The sequence below is a fragment of the Narcine bancroftii genome, chromosome 7 (assembly GCF_036971445.1).
Source record: "Narcine bancroftii isolate sNarBan1 chromosome 7, sNarBan1.hap1, whole genome shotgun sequence".
NCBI classification, from domain to species: Eukaryota; Metazoa; Chordata; class Chondrichthyes; order Torpediniformes; family Narcinidae; genus Narcine; species Narcine bancroftii.
Window position 1 is genome coordinate 87,343,132 of NC_091475.1, and position 19,597 is coordinate 87,362,728.

Sequence of the window (19,597 nt, forward strand, 5' to 3'; positions counted from 1 at the left end):
AGTTTGAGGTCTATAATGGACGGGGCATTGACATAAAAGGCACATGTAGACTGAAGGTGAAAGTTAAGGGTGAAGAGCACCACCTCATGTTTGCATTAGTCCCAGGTGGACATGACGCACTGCTTGGTGACAAAGCATGTGAAAACTTAGTCCTAGTCAAGAGGTGTACTGCATTAACAGCACCAATGCACAGAACAGCATAGAGGAAATACTGGTTCAGTTTCCAGACATCTTCAAGGGGTTTAGTGTATAACGTACTTTCAGTTCATTTTCATTTGAGTGGGACTGTCACTTTAAGAGTACAGATCAGGATGCAAGCCCTGCAGACCCTGGAGATTGAATGCGGGTTGACAGTGTGTACCCAAATTTGATACTTTTGAGGAGAAAGGAAGTGCCTGGAGGAGCAGGTGCAGAGATCATGTGACAAACATGTTAAAGCAACAGCACACTGTTTGCTCAGGGGACATTTTTTAAGGAGACAGCACAGGAGTGAGGAGCTTCTTGAGGTGATATTGTGCTAAAGCGCTCTCATGTGGCAATAAACAATTTGTCTGATTTCTCTGTGTAATATGGGAATGAGTCTGTCACACCGTGACCAAAAGGGAAAGACATTTTGAATGGCTGACCCATGGAAGGGTTCTAGAAGCAGAGGAATTCTGCAGTTGGATTGTGGCCATTGTGAAGGTCTCTTGGAATGGCTGGCCAATGAAAAGGTTCTGGAAACAGAAGAAATATTGCGATTCAGCTGATACACAAAAGGGTTCTGAAAGCTTTGTGAGAATCCCTCGCTTCGTGTCCCCCACACAAAGAAAACAAGTGTTTGGATTGCCACTCGTCTATAAATGACATTTCCTTGGAAACACTCGACAAGTATTTTGTGATTTTATGGACAGTGGGTCACCCCGGACTCTCGTATATCATTCGTAAACACTTCTTCGCATCAATTTAAGAGTCGATGTGTCAACACTGGATTTCTGAGACTGGACTTTGAACTGATGTTTTGCGCATGGTTGGGGTTTAAGTTTAGATAAGTTACATAGTGTTTTAAATATCATTATTTTAAATATAACACTTGGCTAATTTCTATTGCCGCTGACTGAGTATGTAACAGGTATTCAGTAATTCACCTATAAGATAAAGTTAATGGAGAATGCACAGCCAATAGTGTATGCCCTGAGGCAGGTTCCAGTGCCACTAAAAGACAAGCTCAAGAAGAAATTCGACTGAATAGCATCTCTAGGGGTCAAAAAGAAAGTAGAGGAGGCTATAGAATGGGTGAATTCAGTGGTGTGCATCAAATAAAAGAACGGTGACCTACTCATGTGCAGGGACCCAAAAGACCTAAACGCCAATATGAAGAAGGAACATTAACAAATTCTAATCAAGGATGAAATTACAAGTGAGATGTTCGGTGCAAAGTTTTTTTCAGCAAATTGGATGCATTACAAGGCTTCCAATAAATAAAACTGCACAAAATACTGTGCATTCAATACACTGTGTTGGCTGATATTCCTGTTTAAGGATACCTTCTCGAAATTTATCAGCTCCTTAAGTGTTCCACAGGACAATGGAGCACATAGAAGAAATAAATGTGGTACGTGGGTACATGGATGACATAATCCTATGGGGGTCCACACAAGAACAACACAATGAGAGACTCATCACAGTTCTACAAGAAATCCAGAAGTATGGATTAAAGCTAAACAGAGGAAAAAAAAAATCAAAATGTCACCTTTCTGGGAGATAAACTGTCAGAGGCAGGTGTGGAGCCAGAGAAGAGCAAGGTGAAAGCAATTTTAGAGATGCCCAGACCCACTGACCAAAAAAAAGTATATTAAGAATGCTGGGAATGATCAATTTCATTGGTAAATTCATACCAAACCTGTCTTCCAAAACATCATACTGAGGAAGTTGTTACAGGACAAATGTGAATTTAAGTGGACTGCCAACCAAGAGGAAAAATAGGGATGACTGAAGATTATTCTAACTACAGAACCAGACCTTTTGACATTCTTTGACTAATCCAGAGGACAAAAATATCTATGAATCCTTCAAAAGATGGAAAAAGGGTCCACACTACTTCAGGTTGTGGGGGGAAATTGGAGGGCAGTTGCATACGCGTCAAGGATGATGACTACATCTGAATGCCGACATGTACAGACTGAGAAAGAGTGTCTAGGTCTGGCCTATGGACTCAAGAAATCTACAGTTATATGTATGATATACCAACATTCATGGCAGAGACAGACCACAAGCCATTAATAGCGATAATCAAGAAAAATCTCAGTGAGATGTTGCCACGAATCCAAAGACAAATCATAAAGCTACCACATTATGACCTTGAATTGGTGTACACACCAGGGAAACATATTGTGCTGACTGATGTGTTGTCCAAGGCAACAATGCAGAGTGAAGCACACAGAGTTCCATGGAGACAGATGTGAATTTCCATGTGAACCTGATCACTGAATCTCTTCCCATATCTGACATGAAATCCAAGCAGAACACAGCTGAAACAGAAAAGGACACAGTTCTACGGTAGGTCATCAAGAATCTGATTGAAGATTGGCCTGGAAGTGAATGTCAGCCATACTACAACATCAGAGCTGAGCTGAGTGTTGTCAATGAGCTTCTACTCAGTCAGAGAAAAATTATCATTCCTCAATCACTGTGACAAGAGAAGGTGAAGAGGCTGCATGACAGGCACTTCGGAATGGAAAAATGCAAGAGGAGATCCAGAAGTGCTGTTTATTGGCCAGGGATAAATGCTGACATAAACAGAAAAATCTCAAGCTGTGAGCCCTGTCTGAAACATCACACAAAGCAGCCAAAGGAACCCATGACCATCACTGACTTACCAGAGGAGCCATGGCAGAAAGTGGGACTGATGTGTTCCACCTGCTTGGAAATAATTAGTTGCTAGTTATTGACTATTTATTGATCTATCCTGAGATGCCGCTGCTTTCCAGCATATCTGTAGCCTGCATGATCAAATATATGAAATTGATCTTTGTAAATCATGACAATGGACCATGCTACAGTTGTAGAGAATTCCAGGAGTTTGCAGAAGAGTATGATTTTTGGCATGTAACTTCAAGTCCTCTGCATCCCCAGTCAAATGGTAAAGCAGAGAAAGGAGTTCACATAGTTAAAACAGCTGCTCAAGAAAGCACTAGACAGTGATTCAGATCCTTATCTAGCTTTGTTGAGTTACTGAGCTTTATCTCCTGATGGGACATAGACTACACACCCCACTTTCCTACTCTGCAGACCCAAAAAAGAACAGATGTGTAAAATAAACAAAAACATCTGCGAAGGAGACAAAAAAGCAAACTATGACAAGTAAGCAAGAAGCTTAGGGGCACTGGCATAACATGACACAGTGAGACTTGGGGATTCCAACACCTGGGACAAGAAAGCCACTGTTTTGTAGGATATAAATCCCAGATCCTACTCTGTCAGAACAGAGGATGGTCAAATACTGAGGAGGAATCCAAAGAGTCTGATGAAAATGTAAGTAATGCTACAAGAACAAACAAATGCAAAGGATCCAGCCGGTACCACAACAGAGTAAACACCGCTAGTGCTATACAGTAGTGGACCAGTGGAGCTGTCTCATGCACCTATGTTGAGAAGATCCCCATGCATTATCAAAGCTCCTGACAGGCTGAATCTCTAAAAAGATTTTAAAAACTGCACACTTAAAAAGTTGATATTTGTGCTTATGTTTGTGTATAACTTTAAATTGAAATGAATACTATATTAGCATGTAATGTTGCTAGATTGAACATCTTGAAAAAAACAGGATATGATGACTGGAAGTTGGTGATCCTCCTACCACTAAAGGGTGTCAGAGGCAAAATGTTGCACCTCAGATTAGATGCAAAATGGATGCCCTATGAGGTCATGAGTTGTTACTAAAATATAGAACCCAAGTTTCTTTATCACAATAAATGAAACATCACAAACTCTATGTGGAATCTGTATGTTCTTCCTTTGACTACAGAGCTTATTCTGGATGCTCCTGCTTCCTCACTCATTCCAAAGGGATGTAGGTTGGGAGTTAAATTGGTGCCTATAAATTGCCACCAAGTGGGTAGGTGAGTGGAAGATTCTGGGAGGAAATGGTGGGAATGTGGAGAGAATAAGTTAGAAATAGTGTAGATGGGTGTTTGATGATTAGTACAGACCTGGTGTTTCAAAATGCCTGTTTCCATACTGAAGCTAATCACAATCTGCTGGAGGAACTCAGTTGGTTGGTGAGAAATAAATTCCATGATTCAAGTCAGAGCCCTTTATCAAGACTGGATAGAGAAGCTATTGTAAACAGGGAAGGTGGGAGGAGTCAGACATTGTCATGTTTACACAACCATTTTTTTTCCTCTTGTTGATGCTACTACTGGTAGATTATGTTTAGCTTCACTTTCCAACATCTGCCATATCTTTTGTGTCTCCTGCTTCCATGTTGTTTGATTCTGTGACTTGGGCATAAAATCTAAGTTTAAGCATTAATATTTTGAAAATAATGGCAATATTTTCAGATAAAATAACTCACTTTGTGAACCTATTTCTTAAAGGAAAGGTATTTCAAAATTAATAAATATTTTTTGGGTCGTACCACTGAGGTATCCATCACAAAGTATAAAGATCAGAACAGTGAGATGAAAAAAATCAAACCTTATGATCATGTATATTTGTGATCACAAGGGCTTCCATTAATGTAAGATCAGATCTTTCATGGAATAATTTAATTGTATAGCTAATTGTTGGTGCAGGTTAGTTATATAGCTCAGTGGTTCAAAAAAAATCAATGCAGTGTGCTGTGTAAATTTGTGTCTCACATTAACACCACTGTTCAAACAGTATGCTGTTTCCAATAATGACCTTCATGCATTGTTTGAAAAAAAAACATTCTGTTATTATTAGATGTCCACACTGTGACTTGATAATTGACCAGCAGTCAGAACCCATTTGCTCAATGTTAAGTTGTCCCTGAAAGGTCATATTTATTTCCATTTTTTTCATATCGATTGATCAATCAAAAGAAATCTGCCTTGAGGTCTGTGATCTCTCACTGTCATTCAAAGAACAATGTAAATATCTGCTCCCTTTAAATTTCATGTGAAATCAATGCAGGTTCAATATTAATTTAATATTTATTTGAACTGTTCTTGATAAGTATTTTAATTTGTTCAGGCGGAATGTCAGCCCTGAAGCATCACATGCAGTGATCAAAGATAAGCATGCTAGAGTATTTATTTCTTTGGGTTTTTGATGAATTCAGCTCCTCAACAGAGTGACAGGCTGTGAGATAAATTATTATTCACCAAAAATGAGGATTTAACTTGTTCTTTATTGAAGATGAAGCAATGATCCATATTATGCAGATTTATAGCTGGATAGTGAAGGTGAGATGTCAGCACATCTGTCTGGTGCATTGAAAATGGTGTTAGACCCTATGGTAGGTTATGGTCTACTTTGTGTCCAGCAATTACTATACTTATGCTTTGGATCAGATGGATTATTTTCTCACTTATTCTCTGGACAGTAGTAGGAATGATGTCAATCATCTCAATTTTGTCATTTCCTTTGTCGAATAAGGCAAGTACAATTGAGTACATTTTTTTCTATTGCCATATACATCTGCTTTAGTTAATTGTTAGTATTTTTGGATGCTGAGGATGGGGTAGTTATGGAGGTAGAAATGGGGAGGAAAATAAGATTTTTTTTTAAAAACAGGGATGATCATTTTATATTGTTGCAGGACCAAAGGTCCATGGTCATTCAACAAGTGCAAGATGATAGGTGGACTAGTGTAACTCGAGTTATCAATTAGTTGCTTGAAGATGCAGGAGCATAAGGCACTTTTAAGCTGCAGCACCTGGTTAGCCTTCCTGGGACCCAGGTGCTATTAGTGGGGAAAAGGTGCTTCCAGCCCCTTTTAAGCTGCAGGTGGATCGACCCATTAAATTGCCAACCCGGCAATTTAAGGGGGATCCTGCCCCCATGAAGACGAGTTGAATAATGTGCCACGCACTTACCAGAAATACTACCGAAAGTGACAAATCAAAGTCCTAATCGGGAATGGGAACGATCTTCAGTTGCTGGCTAATCAACTCTGCTGTGCTGCAGTACAGCAGGCAACTGTTGGGACTGCCGCTGTCAGGCGAATGCTGCAGTCATTGGAGGAGCAGCAAGATGTAAGCACTGCGCATTTCAGTACAAGCAACCCGGTGATACACGCATGCAAGCACCGACATCACCAGAACAACAGGTTGGCCATTTTCATTTGCAAGCCACCGTGGACATGACCTAGGTAAGTTTAACTGGGTTCCCTGACTACCTCTGAGGTAGGTAGGTCAAGGACCAAGTTGTATTTGGACCATGCAGACCCTTTCAAGCTGCCACATGAGTGGGGCACTAACTGGACAAATTGCCCAGTTAACCCCATTTTACACAGCAGCTTGAAAGGGCTTATTGACTTGGCTAAAGGTATCAACACATTCATTGTTTAACCTGATTGTAATGCTGAAAATATCTATGCATTGAAACTTTACTGCATCTTTTCACACAAGGAGTATTACTATGCTTATGTTTTGGATCAGATAGATTATTTTCTCACTTATTCTCTGATTGTCAAAGACAAAGGTTAGGAGGGCATATGTTCAAAGCAAATGGTCAATACATTAGATGGAAAGTGTTAATTTATTTCATTACTTAAACCATCAAATGATTGTACTTGAATTTTAATTCACCTAATTTAGACAAATATATAATCATGAATGAAGACTTTCAATCTGATTGTCTTATGTCTTGTATATATTAACTTCATAGACCTTATGAGTATTGCACCTGAATATGAAATGTCATTTATTAATCATGTTTTATGGTAGACGGTTTCTTGGCTAATGCACCAGAGCTTTAACAACGATACAAAATACGCCTAGTAGCATTTTCATCACATCGTCTCCTAAACAAAGCCCAACAATACGGTTTTATACATGGTCGACTCAGAACTTTCTAAAAATTGTGGTAATCAGTACATTTGTGATATCTGCAGTAAGTTTGACTGCTGAACAGATAAAGAAATGACCAGATGATGGATGTTTAAAGGGAAGCTAGAGGAGCCAAAGGGCTGGTTTCCATGACTGACAAAGGATCGATTAGCAAGCTTGTCTTTGAATTTGAAAACCAAAGATACAATATGGATTTCCAGGTATTATATGGATAGTAGAATACCAAAATTACATCACCAGCAGTGGTTGCAATATTGGGGATAAGACTGACCCTTATAAATTTGGGACTATTTATGTTTGTAAAGGCTCAAGTTCATTTAATGTCACATATTCCAAGATCCAGCGATAGAGGTTGTTTTGTGAGCAAACCAGTAGATATCACATATTTCATACAATAAATAAGGCATGGTACAAAAATGCAGAAGTGTAGCATTACTGAGAGAGAACAGTTGGTACGGAACAAAGGCAATGTAATTTTACAATTTTTGGCATTCATTTGGGAGTCTGATAATATCAGCAAAGAAATTGTTATTAAATCTTGTAGGACATGATCTCACAAATGTGATTCTTCTTCCTAGTGGGAAAGAGACTGCAGAGCATGTAATTAGGATGTCTTTCTACATGTTGACTGTCTTTCCAAAGCAGTATGAATTATAGATGGAGTCGATGGTGTGGGGGTGGGGATTATTGATGGTGTGACCCACATTAACAACCCGCTGCAGTTTCTTGTGGTTTTGGGTGGAGCACTTTGCATACCACAGAGTGATGAAAACCAATAGGACATTTTCAATGGTGCACCTGCAGAAGATTCTGTGATTATTTCTGAAGCAAAGATGTTTCTCTTAATTTCTCAGGAACACATTATGGAGGTGATCAAAAATCAGGAGTTTCTGCTACTGCCTACAGATGACATCCTGAAACTTCTAGTAAGTGATGATGTGAATGTTCCAGATGAAGAGACAATATTTCATGCCCTTATGATGTGGGTGAAATACGATGCGCAAAGGAGATGTCATGACCTCGGCACACTTCTTGCATACATCAGGTTACCACTGCTCCCACCTCAGGTAAGTTAACAGCTCTGTTCTTTTTATTGCTGCTTCTTCCCTCTTTGTTTAATCTCCAATATTAAAATATGTTTGTGATGGAACATGGTAATGCAGGTGAGGACCTCACCGGACTGCTCAGGCTGACCCATCTCTGATGTGATAACTCCTCCCCATACTTTCCTAATAGACTAGGCTGAGAGCCCTAGTCTCCTCCCTCAATACCAGCCTTGGATCTGGGCCAGAAGTATGCAGTTATGTGCTGGATGATTCAGAATATCAAAGCCTTTAATCACTTTCTTTGTGTCTGCGTGTGGTTATTGATTGTGCTACAGTGCTATTTTCTTTTCCCTAAAAGATTTTATTGCTGAATTATTTGTATAACTACACAACACATATTTATTCTGTTGTTTCTCCTGGCACCATTTTTAAATTTCCCCTCTCTTTCCACCCTCGCACGTCACTCCCCTATGACTCCTGCCCTTCCTTCTACTGAAGATCTTCAATATCAACTAGAGCTCTATGATTTGAGAGTAAAATTGCCATTTCATTTCTGCCAGGGTACTCTTTCAAGAGGATATGGCACAATTAGCATAGTGGTTATCGTAATGCCTTTGCAGCGCCAGCACTCGGGACTGAGGTTCAAATCCCGTGGTGTGTATAAGGACTTTGTACGTTCTCCCCATGTCTGCGTTGGTTTTTCCTGGCGGCTCTAGTTTCCTCCCACCTTTCAAAACATATCGGTGGTGTAGGTTAGTTGAGTGTAAATTGGGTGGCACAGACTCATGGGCTGAATGGCCTGTTACCGTGCTGTAGGTCTAAAAAAAAGTCAATTGTTTTTTTTTTATAAAAAGTCGAATTCCATTTAAAAATCTCTTATGCTTTTACCATCCCAGATCTCCTCTGGACTAATTATTACTCAGAGAAATGGACAGAGGTGAGGAAATTAAAATATATATAATAAAAAAATTCCAAATGTTTGAAGTCTGCAATAAAAACAGAAAATGCTGGAAATAATGAGCATATCATGCAACATTTGTATAAAGAGAAAGAGTGTAAATGTTTCAGTTAAAGACTCTTTGTCAGAACTGGGGAAGGAAGAAAAGAATAATTTCCCTTGAAGAGCCTTTGTTGTCTGCCTAGTAATGTTCTCCTGTGGTAGAGCTCGGAACTAAGTGTCTCTATTGGGACTATTGTATTGCGTATGCGAGTGACACGGTTTTCTCAGCACACTGAGTGCAAGATGAATGCAATGCTCGGGACTTTCACATTGACTTGCTTATTCTCTCAGTGGGTTGGCTTTGCAGAAACAACACTAATTGATATCCTTTAAGGTGCCTGATGTCAGTCATTCAAGACTCAGAAGCATGCAGATTTGTTTGTTTATTTGTTGCATTGTAGCCAGAACAGTAAGATGGGTTCTTTTGCAAGGAATCTGACAAGTTATTTCTAAAATTCAAGCAGCCATAAAATGTAGAAGCCCACAATTTACAGAGTTACTGTGAGGGAAAAAAAAAATCAATTCATACCATACAGGAGAAATGCTGTTGTGGGATTTATTTAGCAACCTGGTGGCTGTGGAGAAGAAAGCGTCTTCAATCCTGTTGGGTTGTGCTCTCACACTTTTGAGCCTTTTCCCTGTTGGGAGAAGGTTCGTATGGGTTGTGATGGGTACTTGCATATATTGTGCACCTTTCCTGGGCAGCAGGAGACATAAATCGTGTCCATGAAGGGAGGATAACATTCTGAGCTGCATTCACCACCTTCTGCAGCTTCATCTGATCTTGAACAAAGATACACCTGTGGAAGATGTTGAGGGACAAGAAGGACATGCCTTCATCTTAATCTAGTGGAAAGTAAGGCCGTTGGTGTGCTTTATTAACCATCATGTAATCATGCTTGGCCTAGGTCAGATAATTGGAGATAATTATTCCTAAGAACTAAATGGACCATGAATTTTGTGCCCAGTTTAAGACCTTGAATTTCAAGCCCCTTTTCCTGGTTAGACAAAGACAGTGGTGGCACATTAAAGACGATGAGAAATTTCCTCGTTGATAACTTCCTTCACAGACAGGTAGCATCCAAGATTAGGGATGTGAACACGAACCTTCATTGTGGGAGGACAATGCTGTAGAGACAGGGCAGGTTGCTGGAAGACAGATTGCAGATGTTGAGTGTAAAGCCCATTTTTCTAATGAAGGGGTCAACAATGACAGAATTCAGCCACTGAATTGAAACAAAGTCTCTATTCAACAAGAAGACTTTGGCCCATGATATTCATTTCCATTAATACCAATCTCATTTACAGAACTATAGCCCTTTGTTCCTTGGAGATTAATGTGCTTATTTTGGTACTTAAAAAAAAAATCAGACATAAAGCACAGTAACAGGCCATTTTGGCCACAAGTCTGTGCCGCCCAATTTACACCCAATTGACCTATACCCTGGCACGTTTCAAACAGTGGGAGGAAACCGGAGCACCCTGGGGAAAACCCACCCTGACATGGAGAGAACGTACAAATGCCTTACAGACAGCATGGGATTAGAGCCCTGGTCCCGATCGCTGGCGCTGTAAAGGCATTGCGCTAACTGCTATGCCATCTGTGCCGCACTCTTCGCCAACCATGCTTCCCTTTTCCTTAAATGCTGTGAAAATACAAACCTTTACCTCCAATCAGACAGTAAGTTTCTGTTTCCATTTACCCTCTGGGTGAAAGTATCCTTTTGAATATCTCTTTTAAATGTCTTACAGCTCACCCTAACATAGCCCTCTAGTTTTGGCATGGGAAAAGAACATATTGCACTGTGGATATAATCAGAATTCCAGTGATTCCCTGATTAATGTTAGTCTCATTCTGGACTTGCTGTACCTTGCTCAATGTAGTGGCCAAAGTAATATTAGAGCAGCTGCTCTATAAGAAATAGAAGCAGGAGTAGGCCATCTGGCTGGTCAAGCCTGCTTTGCCAATAAATGAGATCATGGTTGATCTGATGATCAGCTCATCTCCACCCACCTGCCTTTTCCATATATCGCTTAATTCCCCTACTTGTAAAAATATATCCAACCTTGTCTTAAATATATTCACTGAGGTAGACTCCACTGCTTCAATGGGCAACAAATTCCATAGATTCATCATCCTCTGGGAAAAGCAGTTTCTTCTAATTTCTATCCTAAATCTACTATCGTGGATCTTGAAGCTATGTCCCCAATTCTATTCTCCCCCACCAATGGGAAGAACTTACTAAACTCTATTTTATCTATGTCTTTCATAATTTTATACATTTCTATAAGATGCCATCTTATTCTTCTAAATTCAAGAGAGTATAGCCCAGTCAACTCAATCTCTCCTTATAGGCTAACCCCCTCATCTCTGGAACCTCCTCTGTACCACCTCCAAAGTCAGAACATCCTTCCTCAAGTAAGGAGATAACAACAGCACATAGTATTCCAGATGTGGCCTCACCAGTGCTTTGTAAAGGTGCAGCTTAACCTCCCTGCTCCTAAATTCAATCCCTCTAGCAATGCAGACCAACATTCCATTTGTCTTTTTGATACCCGTCTGAACCTGCAAACTAACCTTTTGTGATCCTTGCACAAGCACTCCCAAGTCCTTCTGTGTGGCATTTCCATTTAAATAATATTCTGCTTTTCCATTTTCCCTTTCAAAGTTTACCAACATTCTACTCCATCTCCCAGACTTTTCCCCAATCATTTAACCTATCTATATATCTTTGCAGACTCTCTGTATCCTCTATAAAATTTACTTTTTCACTCAATTTCATGTCATCAGCAAACTTAATGCACTTCACTTTGTCCCCTCTTCCAGATCATTAATGTATATCATAAACAGTTGATGGCCCCTGCAGCACCTCACTTAACGTTGATTGCCAACCTGAAAACCACCCAACATGGCAAATCTCTGTTTTCTATTGGGTAACCAATTCTCTATCTATGCTAATGCATTACCTCCAACTCTATGCATCCTTATCTAATGTATCAATTTTTTACATGGCACCTTATCGAACAATTTCTGGAAATCCAAGTTAACGACGCCCATCTCTCCCCTCTATCTACCATTCTCTGTTATATCCTCAAAGAACTCCAGTAAGTTTGTCAAACAGGACCTACCTTTGCTGAATCAATGCTGCATCTGCCTGATGGATCCATTTTGTTCCATATGCCTCAATATTTATTGTTTAATGATAGCTTAAAGCAGTTTCCCAATGACAGATATTAAATTGACTGGTCTATAGTTCCCTGCCTTTTGCCTACATCTTTTTATTTAAATAATGGTGTGACATTTGCCATCTTCCAATCTGCCAGAATCTGCCCAGAGTCCAGTCAATTTTGGTAAATAATCACCAAAATCTCCTCTATAACTTCTGAAATTTCTTTCAGAATTCTATCAGGACCAGGGGATTTATCTATCTTTGGACCCACAAGTTTTCCCAGTACTATCTCTTTAGTGATAGCTATTGCATCTGTCCTCACCTCCCATCATATCCATAATGTCAGTCTTGGCATGGTGGACGTGTCCTCCACTGTAAAGACTGACACAAAATAGTCATTCAATTCCTCATTACCCAATGTCAATTCCCTCTTCCCATCCTCCAAGGGACCAACCTTCACTTTAGCCACATTCCTCAACTTTATATAATGATTTTAAAAAATTACTGTAATTTTTTTATATTTTGTGCTAATCATTGTTCATAATCTACCTTTCCTCTCTTTATTGCTTACTTTATGATTCATTGCTACTTTATAAAATTTTCCCAGTCTTCTAGCTTCCCACTGCTCGTGGCGACTTTGTACACAAGTTTTTAGTTTGATGCCTTCCTTGATCTCCTTTGTTATCCAAGGCTGGCTGCCCCCAACCTTACTGTCCTTGCTTTTAACTGGAATATACTTTTGTTGAGCACCTTGAAAAATCTCTGAGAGTCTTCCACTGTTCCTCAACCACCTCCATATAACATGTGTTTCCAGTCTATCCTGGCCAACTCCTCTCTTATCCCCTTGTAGTTTCTTTTATTTAGTCATAAATACATTAATTTTAGACCAAACTATTGTACCCTCAGTCTGTCCAAGAGGATCCCCAACTACAAGATCACTAATTTAATGCATCTCTAGGTTCAGAAACCTGCTGTTCAAGAAAGGTATTACAGATATATTCTATGAAGTCCTCCTCAGGTTTGCCTTGACCAACCTGATTCACCAAATCTATATGCATGTTCAAGTCCCCACAATAACTGCATGTCTCTGATATTTCTTGGTTTATTGCCTGTGCCACCGTAATGTTATTATTGGGTGGCTTATAGACAACTCCCACCAGTGATTATTTTTATCTTTTATTCTTCCTAATGGATTCAACATTTTGCTTCTTAGATCATCTCTTATTATTGCCATGATCTCATCCTTAACTAAGAGCACTGCTCCACCTCCCTTGCCTTCCTGCCTGTCCTTCCGTATTACCTAATATCTTTGGATATTTAATTTCCAATCCTCTCCTCCCTCCAACTGTCAACACCTAACTGCACAGATCAGAAACAATGCAGAGTCAACAACTTCCTGACTTCAGTCATAGCAGTAGGAAAGGAACCAGGCTCAGTCAAGCTATGAATACAGAGGCACAATTCTGAGGTGACTTGAGTAGAAAATAATATTGGTACTCTTTGGCATTTGGTTAAAATCTAATATCAATGTATAATTTTAACTGCTGTTGTGGTTAATAAATATTAGCCACACTAAGTTTGGCATTTCAATTAAATATATAGAAATATTTTGTACAAGTTATTTATGGATTAATATACAGTACAGAATGTCGAACTTATTTGAATAAATGGTTTCTAGAATAGATATCAAATTGCTATTGAAGCAATGTTTTAAACTGAGAAAACTAAAATGAGCACACTTACATTTAATTATTTTAACATGGACAGTATTACTCTATAAACAGTGTTAATTGCATAATTTCATAAATGTATACAATCAACTACTGAATAATTTAATATATGCAGGTAGCTAAAGTTGTATGGTCTATGTCAGTATGTTTATGTACCTTGTGAATTGATTTTGATACATAGTTGAACCAGCCACATATTGGAAAGTTTTGCATCCTTTGTAACGGATTTTACAAATGTTAGTGAAGAGTCACATAAAGGAAACTATGAAGGTGCACTTATTATTTATGAGATAATAACGTCCCTTGGTCTGCTAATAATATCCAATCTAGCGATAACCAATAAATGCTGACTTGTCAGTGTTGCCAAATCCTGAAAATGAGTACAAAGGAGAAATGAGAAATTCATGATAATTTAGCTAACTCAGAAAGAGACCATTTAATTGAGCTTTATTTTGGAAAATTGTTTCTTGTCAATTATTTTTTTTTTAAACTGTAATGAACTCTTGACATCAGCAGTTTCTGGACCAGATTACAAAATCGTTGTTGAACCCTTTTGAGGTGTATTGTCAGTTACAGTTTGGGAATAATTTGCAACTCCAATACTTTAGGTTGAAAGTGAAAGTTGAGTAATTGTGCATTGTTCTGAGTTAGGCTGACTGTATTGTTTTATCTTATTGACTTGTTTGATTTTATTCTGTGGTACCATATCAAAATTAGAATTTATGTGCAAACATTTATAGAAACCACCTTACAAAATGAGAATAGAGGCTTCTTTCTTAAGACACCCCCTCTTGTAAATGTCCTTGATGGAGTGAAGTCAGGTGCTTGTGATATCATAGGCTGCATTAACAACCCACTGGAGATTTTTCTTGTCCTGAACGTTGGCAACTCCAAACCAGATAGTAATGCAGAATGCTCTCCACGGTACACCTGTAGAAGTTTTTGAGAGTCTTCAGTGATAAGCTGAATCTTCTCAAACTCCTTACAAAATATGACCATTTGTGAGGCTTCTTCATGATTTCATCAGCATGGAAATTCCAAATAGATCCTCAGAGATATTGACACACAGGAATCTGAACTTCTTGACCCTCTCCACTGCTGATCCCTTGATAAGGACTGTTTTGTTTTCTTCTGGTTTCCTCCTGAAGTCCACAGTCATCTCCCTGGTTTTTCTAATGGTGAGTGCAAGATTGATATTGTAACACCTCTTAACTAGCTAATTTATCTCTCTACTGTACATTTCCTCATTGCCGTCTGAGATTCTGCCCACAACTGTGGTGTCATCGGCAAATTTGTCAATCTCATTTGTATTGTGCCTAGCCACAGTGTCATGGGTATAGAGTGAGTAGAGCAGTGGGCTAAGCACACATCCTTGAGGTGCGCCTGTGTTGATCGTCAATGAGGAGACCTTTTTTCCATTCATACTGACTGTGGTCTTCCAATGAGGGATTCAAAAATTCAGTTGCAGTGGGGGTGCAGAGACCCAGGGTTTGGAGCTTCTTGACCACATCTGAGGGAATAATGAAGGCTGAACCGTAGTCTATGAAGAGCAACCATATGTACTATATGAGTTGTCTAAATTCCAAACCAGATAAAGTATAAAATGTGAAGAATTAAGCAGGTGACCTGATTATTGATTGGATGAAACTGCTTTGTCTATAAACAATTGTACCCTTGGAAAGTCCAGGAATTATTATTGACACTGTACGAAATGGTAAACTGAGTACTGTCAAAGCTTTCCTTAGCAGAATTAAATATGCTTGTCAGCCTGACATTTTAATCCTTCATTGCTTGAGTTTAGCACACACTGGCCAATATTCAGTGGAGAATGCATCTGAGCTCAAAAATTCAATTGACATGATTCACAACCTTAAAAAAAAAGAGTGAGAAAGCATTCAAGCTGAAGGAAAAAGGAAGAGCAATGAACTGCCACAGAAACATAATGGAATTGGTATGACAATCTAAAGGGATGTAAAATCATAGAAAATTATGAAACCAAAAGAAGGAGGTTCATCATGGCAGTGCTGGTTCAGAAAGGGCTTCAAGACTAAACCCATCTTGCAGCTCCATGTCTCCTGCCACATAGGTTATAGCTCTGCAAGAGCTACCACTCTGACAGACGGTGATCCCTAACGCCCATCAATCACTTCCCCCAACTTCCATCCAGTTGCTGACCAATTAACTCCCTGTTCATCTCCATTCAATCATTCTGAATTTTAAACACCTCAGTCTCCCTTCATCCTCCCCTGACGACAACCTCAGGCTTGTTGATCTTGCTGGTCTAATCAGGATCGTCCCTGCCATACCTTACAAAGCAAGATTTTGGGAAGAATTTATGTCCCAGCACTATGGTGATTTGGCTGAAAGCCTTCATCAAGCATTGTGGAGGTTTAGGGCACAAATCCTAAACAGAATAGGGTATATTTAATTGACATTAATTTGAAGTTACAGTAGCTATGAGTGACCAGGGAATTCAGCACTTACTTGCATTCTGGCCAAGACTGAATGCTCACTTAACATTTTGAAAAATGGTTATTTGGTTATAATCATGTGCTACCCATAAGATCCCACTGTGTATAAATTGAGCTTTCCATATTTCATCATATCCACAGGAGAAAAGATGTTACCCCACAACCAGAATCCTGAGTTCAATCCTGACATCCTGTGCTCTATTGTATGTGTGGGATTTGTACCTCAATCAAAAGTTCAAAGGATCCTTTTATTGTCACATGATACTTCAACTTTTGAATGACATAAGGCCAAGAATCGCCATGAGTGACCCTAACAATAACAGAAACAGAAGCAAAAGTGAATCATTTCAAAGAGTCTGAACAGACTCCATCGGCAACCTGAGCTCTAGCTCCAAACCTCTGATACAATTAGGAAGCCTTTAGTGTCCGTGGTCCTTTAGGAGCTCTTCTCACCCTCAGCACCTTTTCGAAATCCAGTTCCAATACTTGGTTCACACGAGCTAATCTCCAGCAGCCGCAGCCTATGTGGGCCCTTCAACCGCAAGATGCAGCAGCCCACAGATGGCTTCTTCTGTAACTCCTCCAGGGGTTCCAGTTACTTCCCATGTCCTAAAAATGTGAGGATTGGTGTGTTAATTGGCTGTCTAAAAATATCCCGGGCTTGTAGGCGAGTGATAAAATCTGAATAGTGTTGTTTGTAATGTGGGAAGAATAAAAGATTGGATTTAGCTTAATGGGTGCTTGGTGATCAGCAGTGATGAGATGGCCGAATGAGCCTGTTTCCTTGCTTTATGATGAAATTACACAATGATTTCAAAAAGCACTGCATAATTTGTGGTCATTTTAGTGTCTCACAAAGTGGTGTAAAACATTTCATGCAGAGATTACTATTTTCTGCATTCAGAAGGTGTGGAATTCACTTCTGCAAAAAGTAGTGGATGCCAAATAACACCACACATGATCGAAGCAGATAGATTTCCAGGAACAAAGGGTATCAGGGGACGAGGAGAAAAAGTGGGATATGCTTTGAAAGTAGCAGATTAGCTCTGGTTCTCTTGAATAGAAGAGAAGGCTCAAAGAACTGAAATGACCACTCTTATTTTTTTCTGTTTTCATGCATAATGGGTCAAAAAAGATATATATTTTTTTAAATCCAGATGCTAGAAATTTGAAATGTAAACACAAAATGTTGCAAATGCTAGGCATGCCAGTCAGCATCCAAATGCATTTATCATGCTGACAAGTGCCAGCTATGCCCAATGGACAAAGACAGCCTTAAACCAAGTGTCATTGAATTTCAGTCTCACAAAGGTCAATTCTTGGACAGGTTGGTGCTGATGGTGTTCTGAGCCACAGGAGTCTGCCTGTGGTGGACATCAGTGAACCACAAGCATATTACAGGCACCTCTGCACAGGATTAGTACAGAATAATTGCCTCCCAGACTCTATGGGGAAATAGATTTCTGTTGGCTGTTAGAAGTCAGTCACTATGGAGAAATAATAGATGCTGCTACAAGTTAAAATATTTCTTTATTTTCCAAGTGAGTCAAAGTGCTGGACCTTGGATGTGTATCTAAAATGGCTTTTCAAGATAGTGCCTTGGGCTTAAATGGCACATCTGTGATGTCCATGAATCCAGCAACTCGTATAAAAAGTGGAGTCCTCAACAAAAAAAAATAGCAGTCAAGTACAGAAGTTTGAATTGAAGATAAAAAGGCATAAGCTGCTCAAATTAAGTCCGACGTTTCTCTTTTTATTTGAAAATTTAACAAACCAAGCATTTGCATGAGATTAGAAATGAGGCACATAGCACCACAGAGGTTGGTTTCAAAGTGTGAATCAGAAGCATTGGGCCCTGGAAAGCCTTTCATCATTGTAGTCACATTCAGGTGGAAGCTGATGAGTTTGCTTCAGGCTTATGACAAAATAACCTTCCCTCCAAACCCTGTCAATGTTTTGTGTGTTTGAGAGTCTTCAGTCATTTGGCAGATCTATGATGAGAGGATCATTAAAAAAAACCAGATGCATTAAAAATATATAGACAGAGATTTCTGACTTCTGGCATGGATCTTGGTATAGGCATGAAAAGAATTTAGAGTACTGACAGCAGTGAATACAAATACATGAAAATAAAATGCTGCAGATGTGGGGAAACTAACGTAAAACAAAAATACTGTATCGACTTAGGCAGTGTCTGTGAAGAATGAAAAGAAGTTGACAATGCTGTATAACAATCTCTCATCAAAACTTGGAAATGATAAAGGTTCGTCACCTCTGCCATCAGGTTCCTGAATGACCAAGGAACCACAAACACTGACTTACTTTGAATTTTCTTGCACTCTTTTTATTTATTCTGCAGGGTGCTTTATATAAATGTTTGCACTATGAAGCTGTCACAAAACAGTATATTTTGTGACGCATTCATAACAACAAATTCTGATTCTATTAAAAGTGTGGGAAAGGAGAAGAGAACACAAGGATAGGACAGTGAAGGTGAGACACCGAGATTATACATTGTCGAGATAGACTCTGGCAATCAGCTGAGGAGTAACAGAATTCACATCTGGCTGACACAAAATGTGATGCAGCAAAAAGCTTTAATACCAGCAAAGCCTGCAACACCAATATCAAGTAAGGTATCAGGTGAAGAGACCACAACCACTAATACCAAAACATCAACACAACAGTTGTCAGGTGAAGCACAACAAGCTCCATCACCTACACGTGTACCAGCAGTACAGAGCCCAATCCATAAGATGGCGAAGCAACATACTACCGCCAGTGTGATATCGATAAGAACTATTTAAAAATAGTTGTGTAAATAGAGTACAAATTGTTACTTAAGTTGCACTAAGTGATAAAGAACACTACATTTTTCTTTATCTTGAGAAGGAGGGTTTGTTATGTAGTCAGGATAAAGTGAACTATTTTGTAACCACATAAGAATGCACCCTTCTCACTGTAGCAACTGTAGTGCACCACTGGGGGGTGTTATGTATATGTAAATGAGTGTGTGAACAGTTTCCTGAGATGGTGGAAGACATCAGTAAGTAAAGTCTCTTCTATTATTTGAATCTTGCTTCTCTAAGTTATTTAATAAACCTCCTAAGTAACACAAAGACAAAACAGAGTTGAATAACAGAGAACCATGTGGCCTAGGATAG

The 19,597-nt window shown here is 39.3% G+C and overlaps 1 protein-coding gene across 4 annotated transcripts in view; it reads left to right on the plus strand.

The window, feature by feature from the left end:
* LOC138739103 (kelch-like protein 1) overlaps positions 1 to 19,597 on the plus strand; it is a 394,023-nt gene that overhangs the window by 281,739 nt on the left and 92,687 nt on the right. For all 4 annotated transcript variants that reach the window (XM_069890588.1, XM_069890587.1, XM_069890589.1 and 1 more), the window contains one exon: positions 7,871 to 8,083. In XM_069890588.1, coding sequence (XP_069746689.1) covers positions 7,871 to 8,083 — 213 coding nt within the window. The remainder of the gene's footprint in view (positions 1 to 7,870; positions 8,084 to 19,597) is intronic.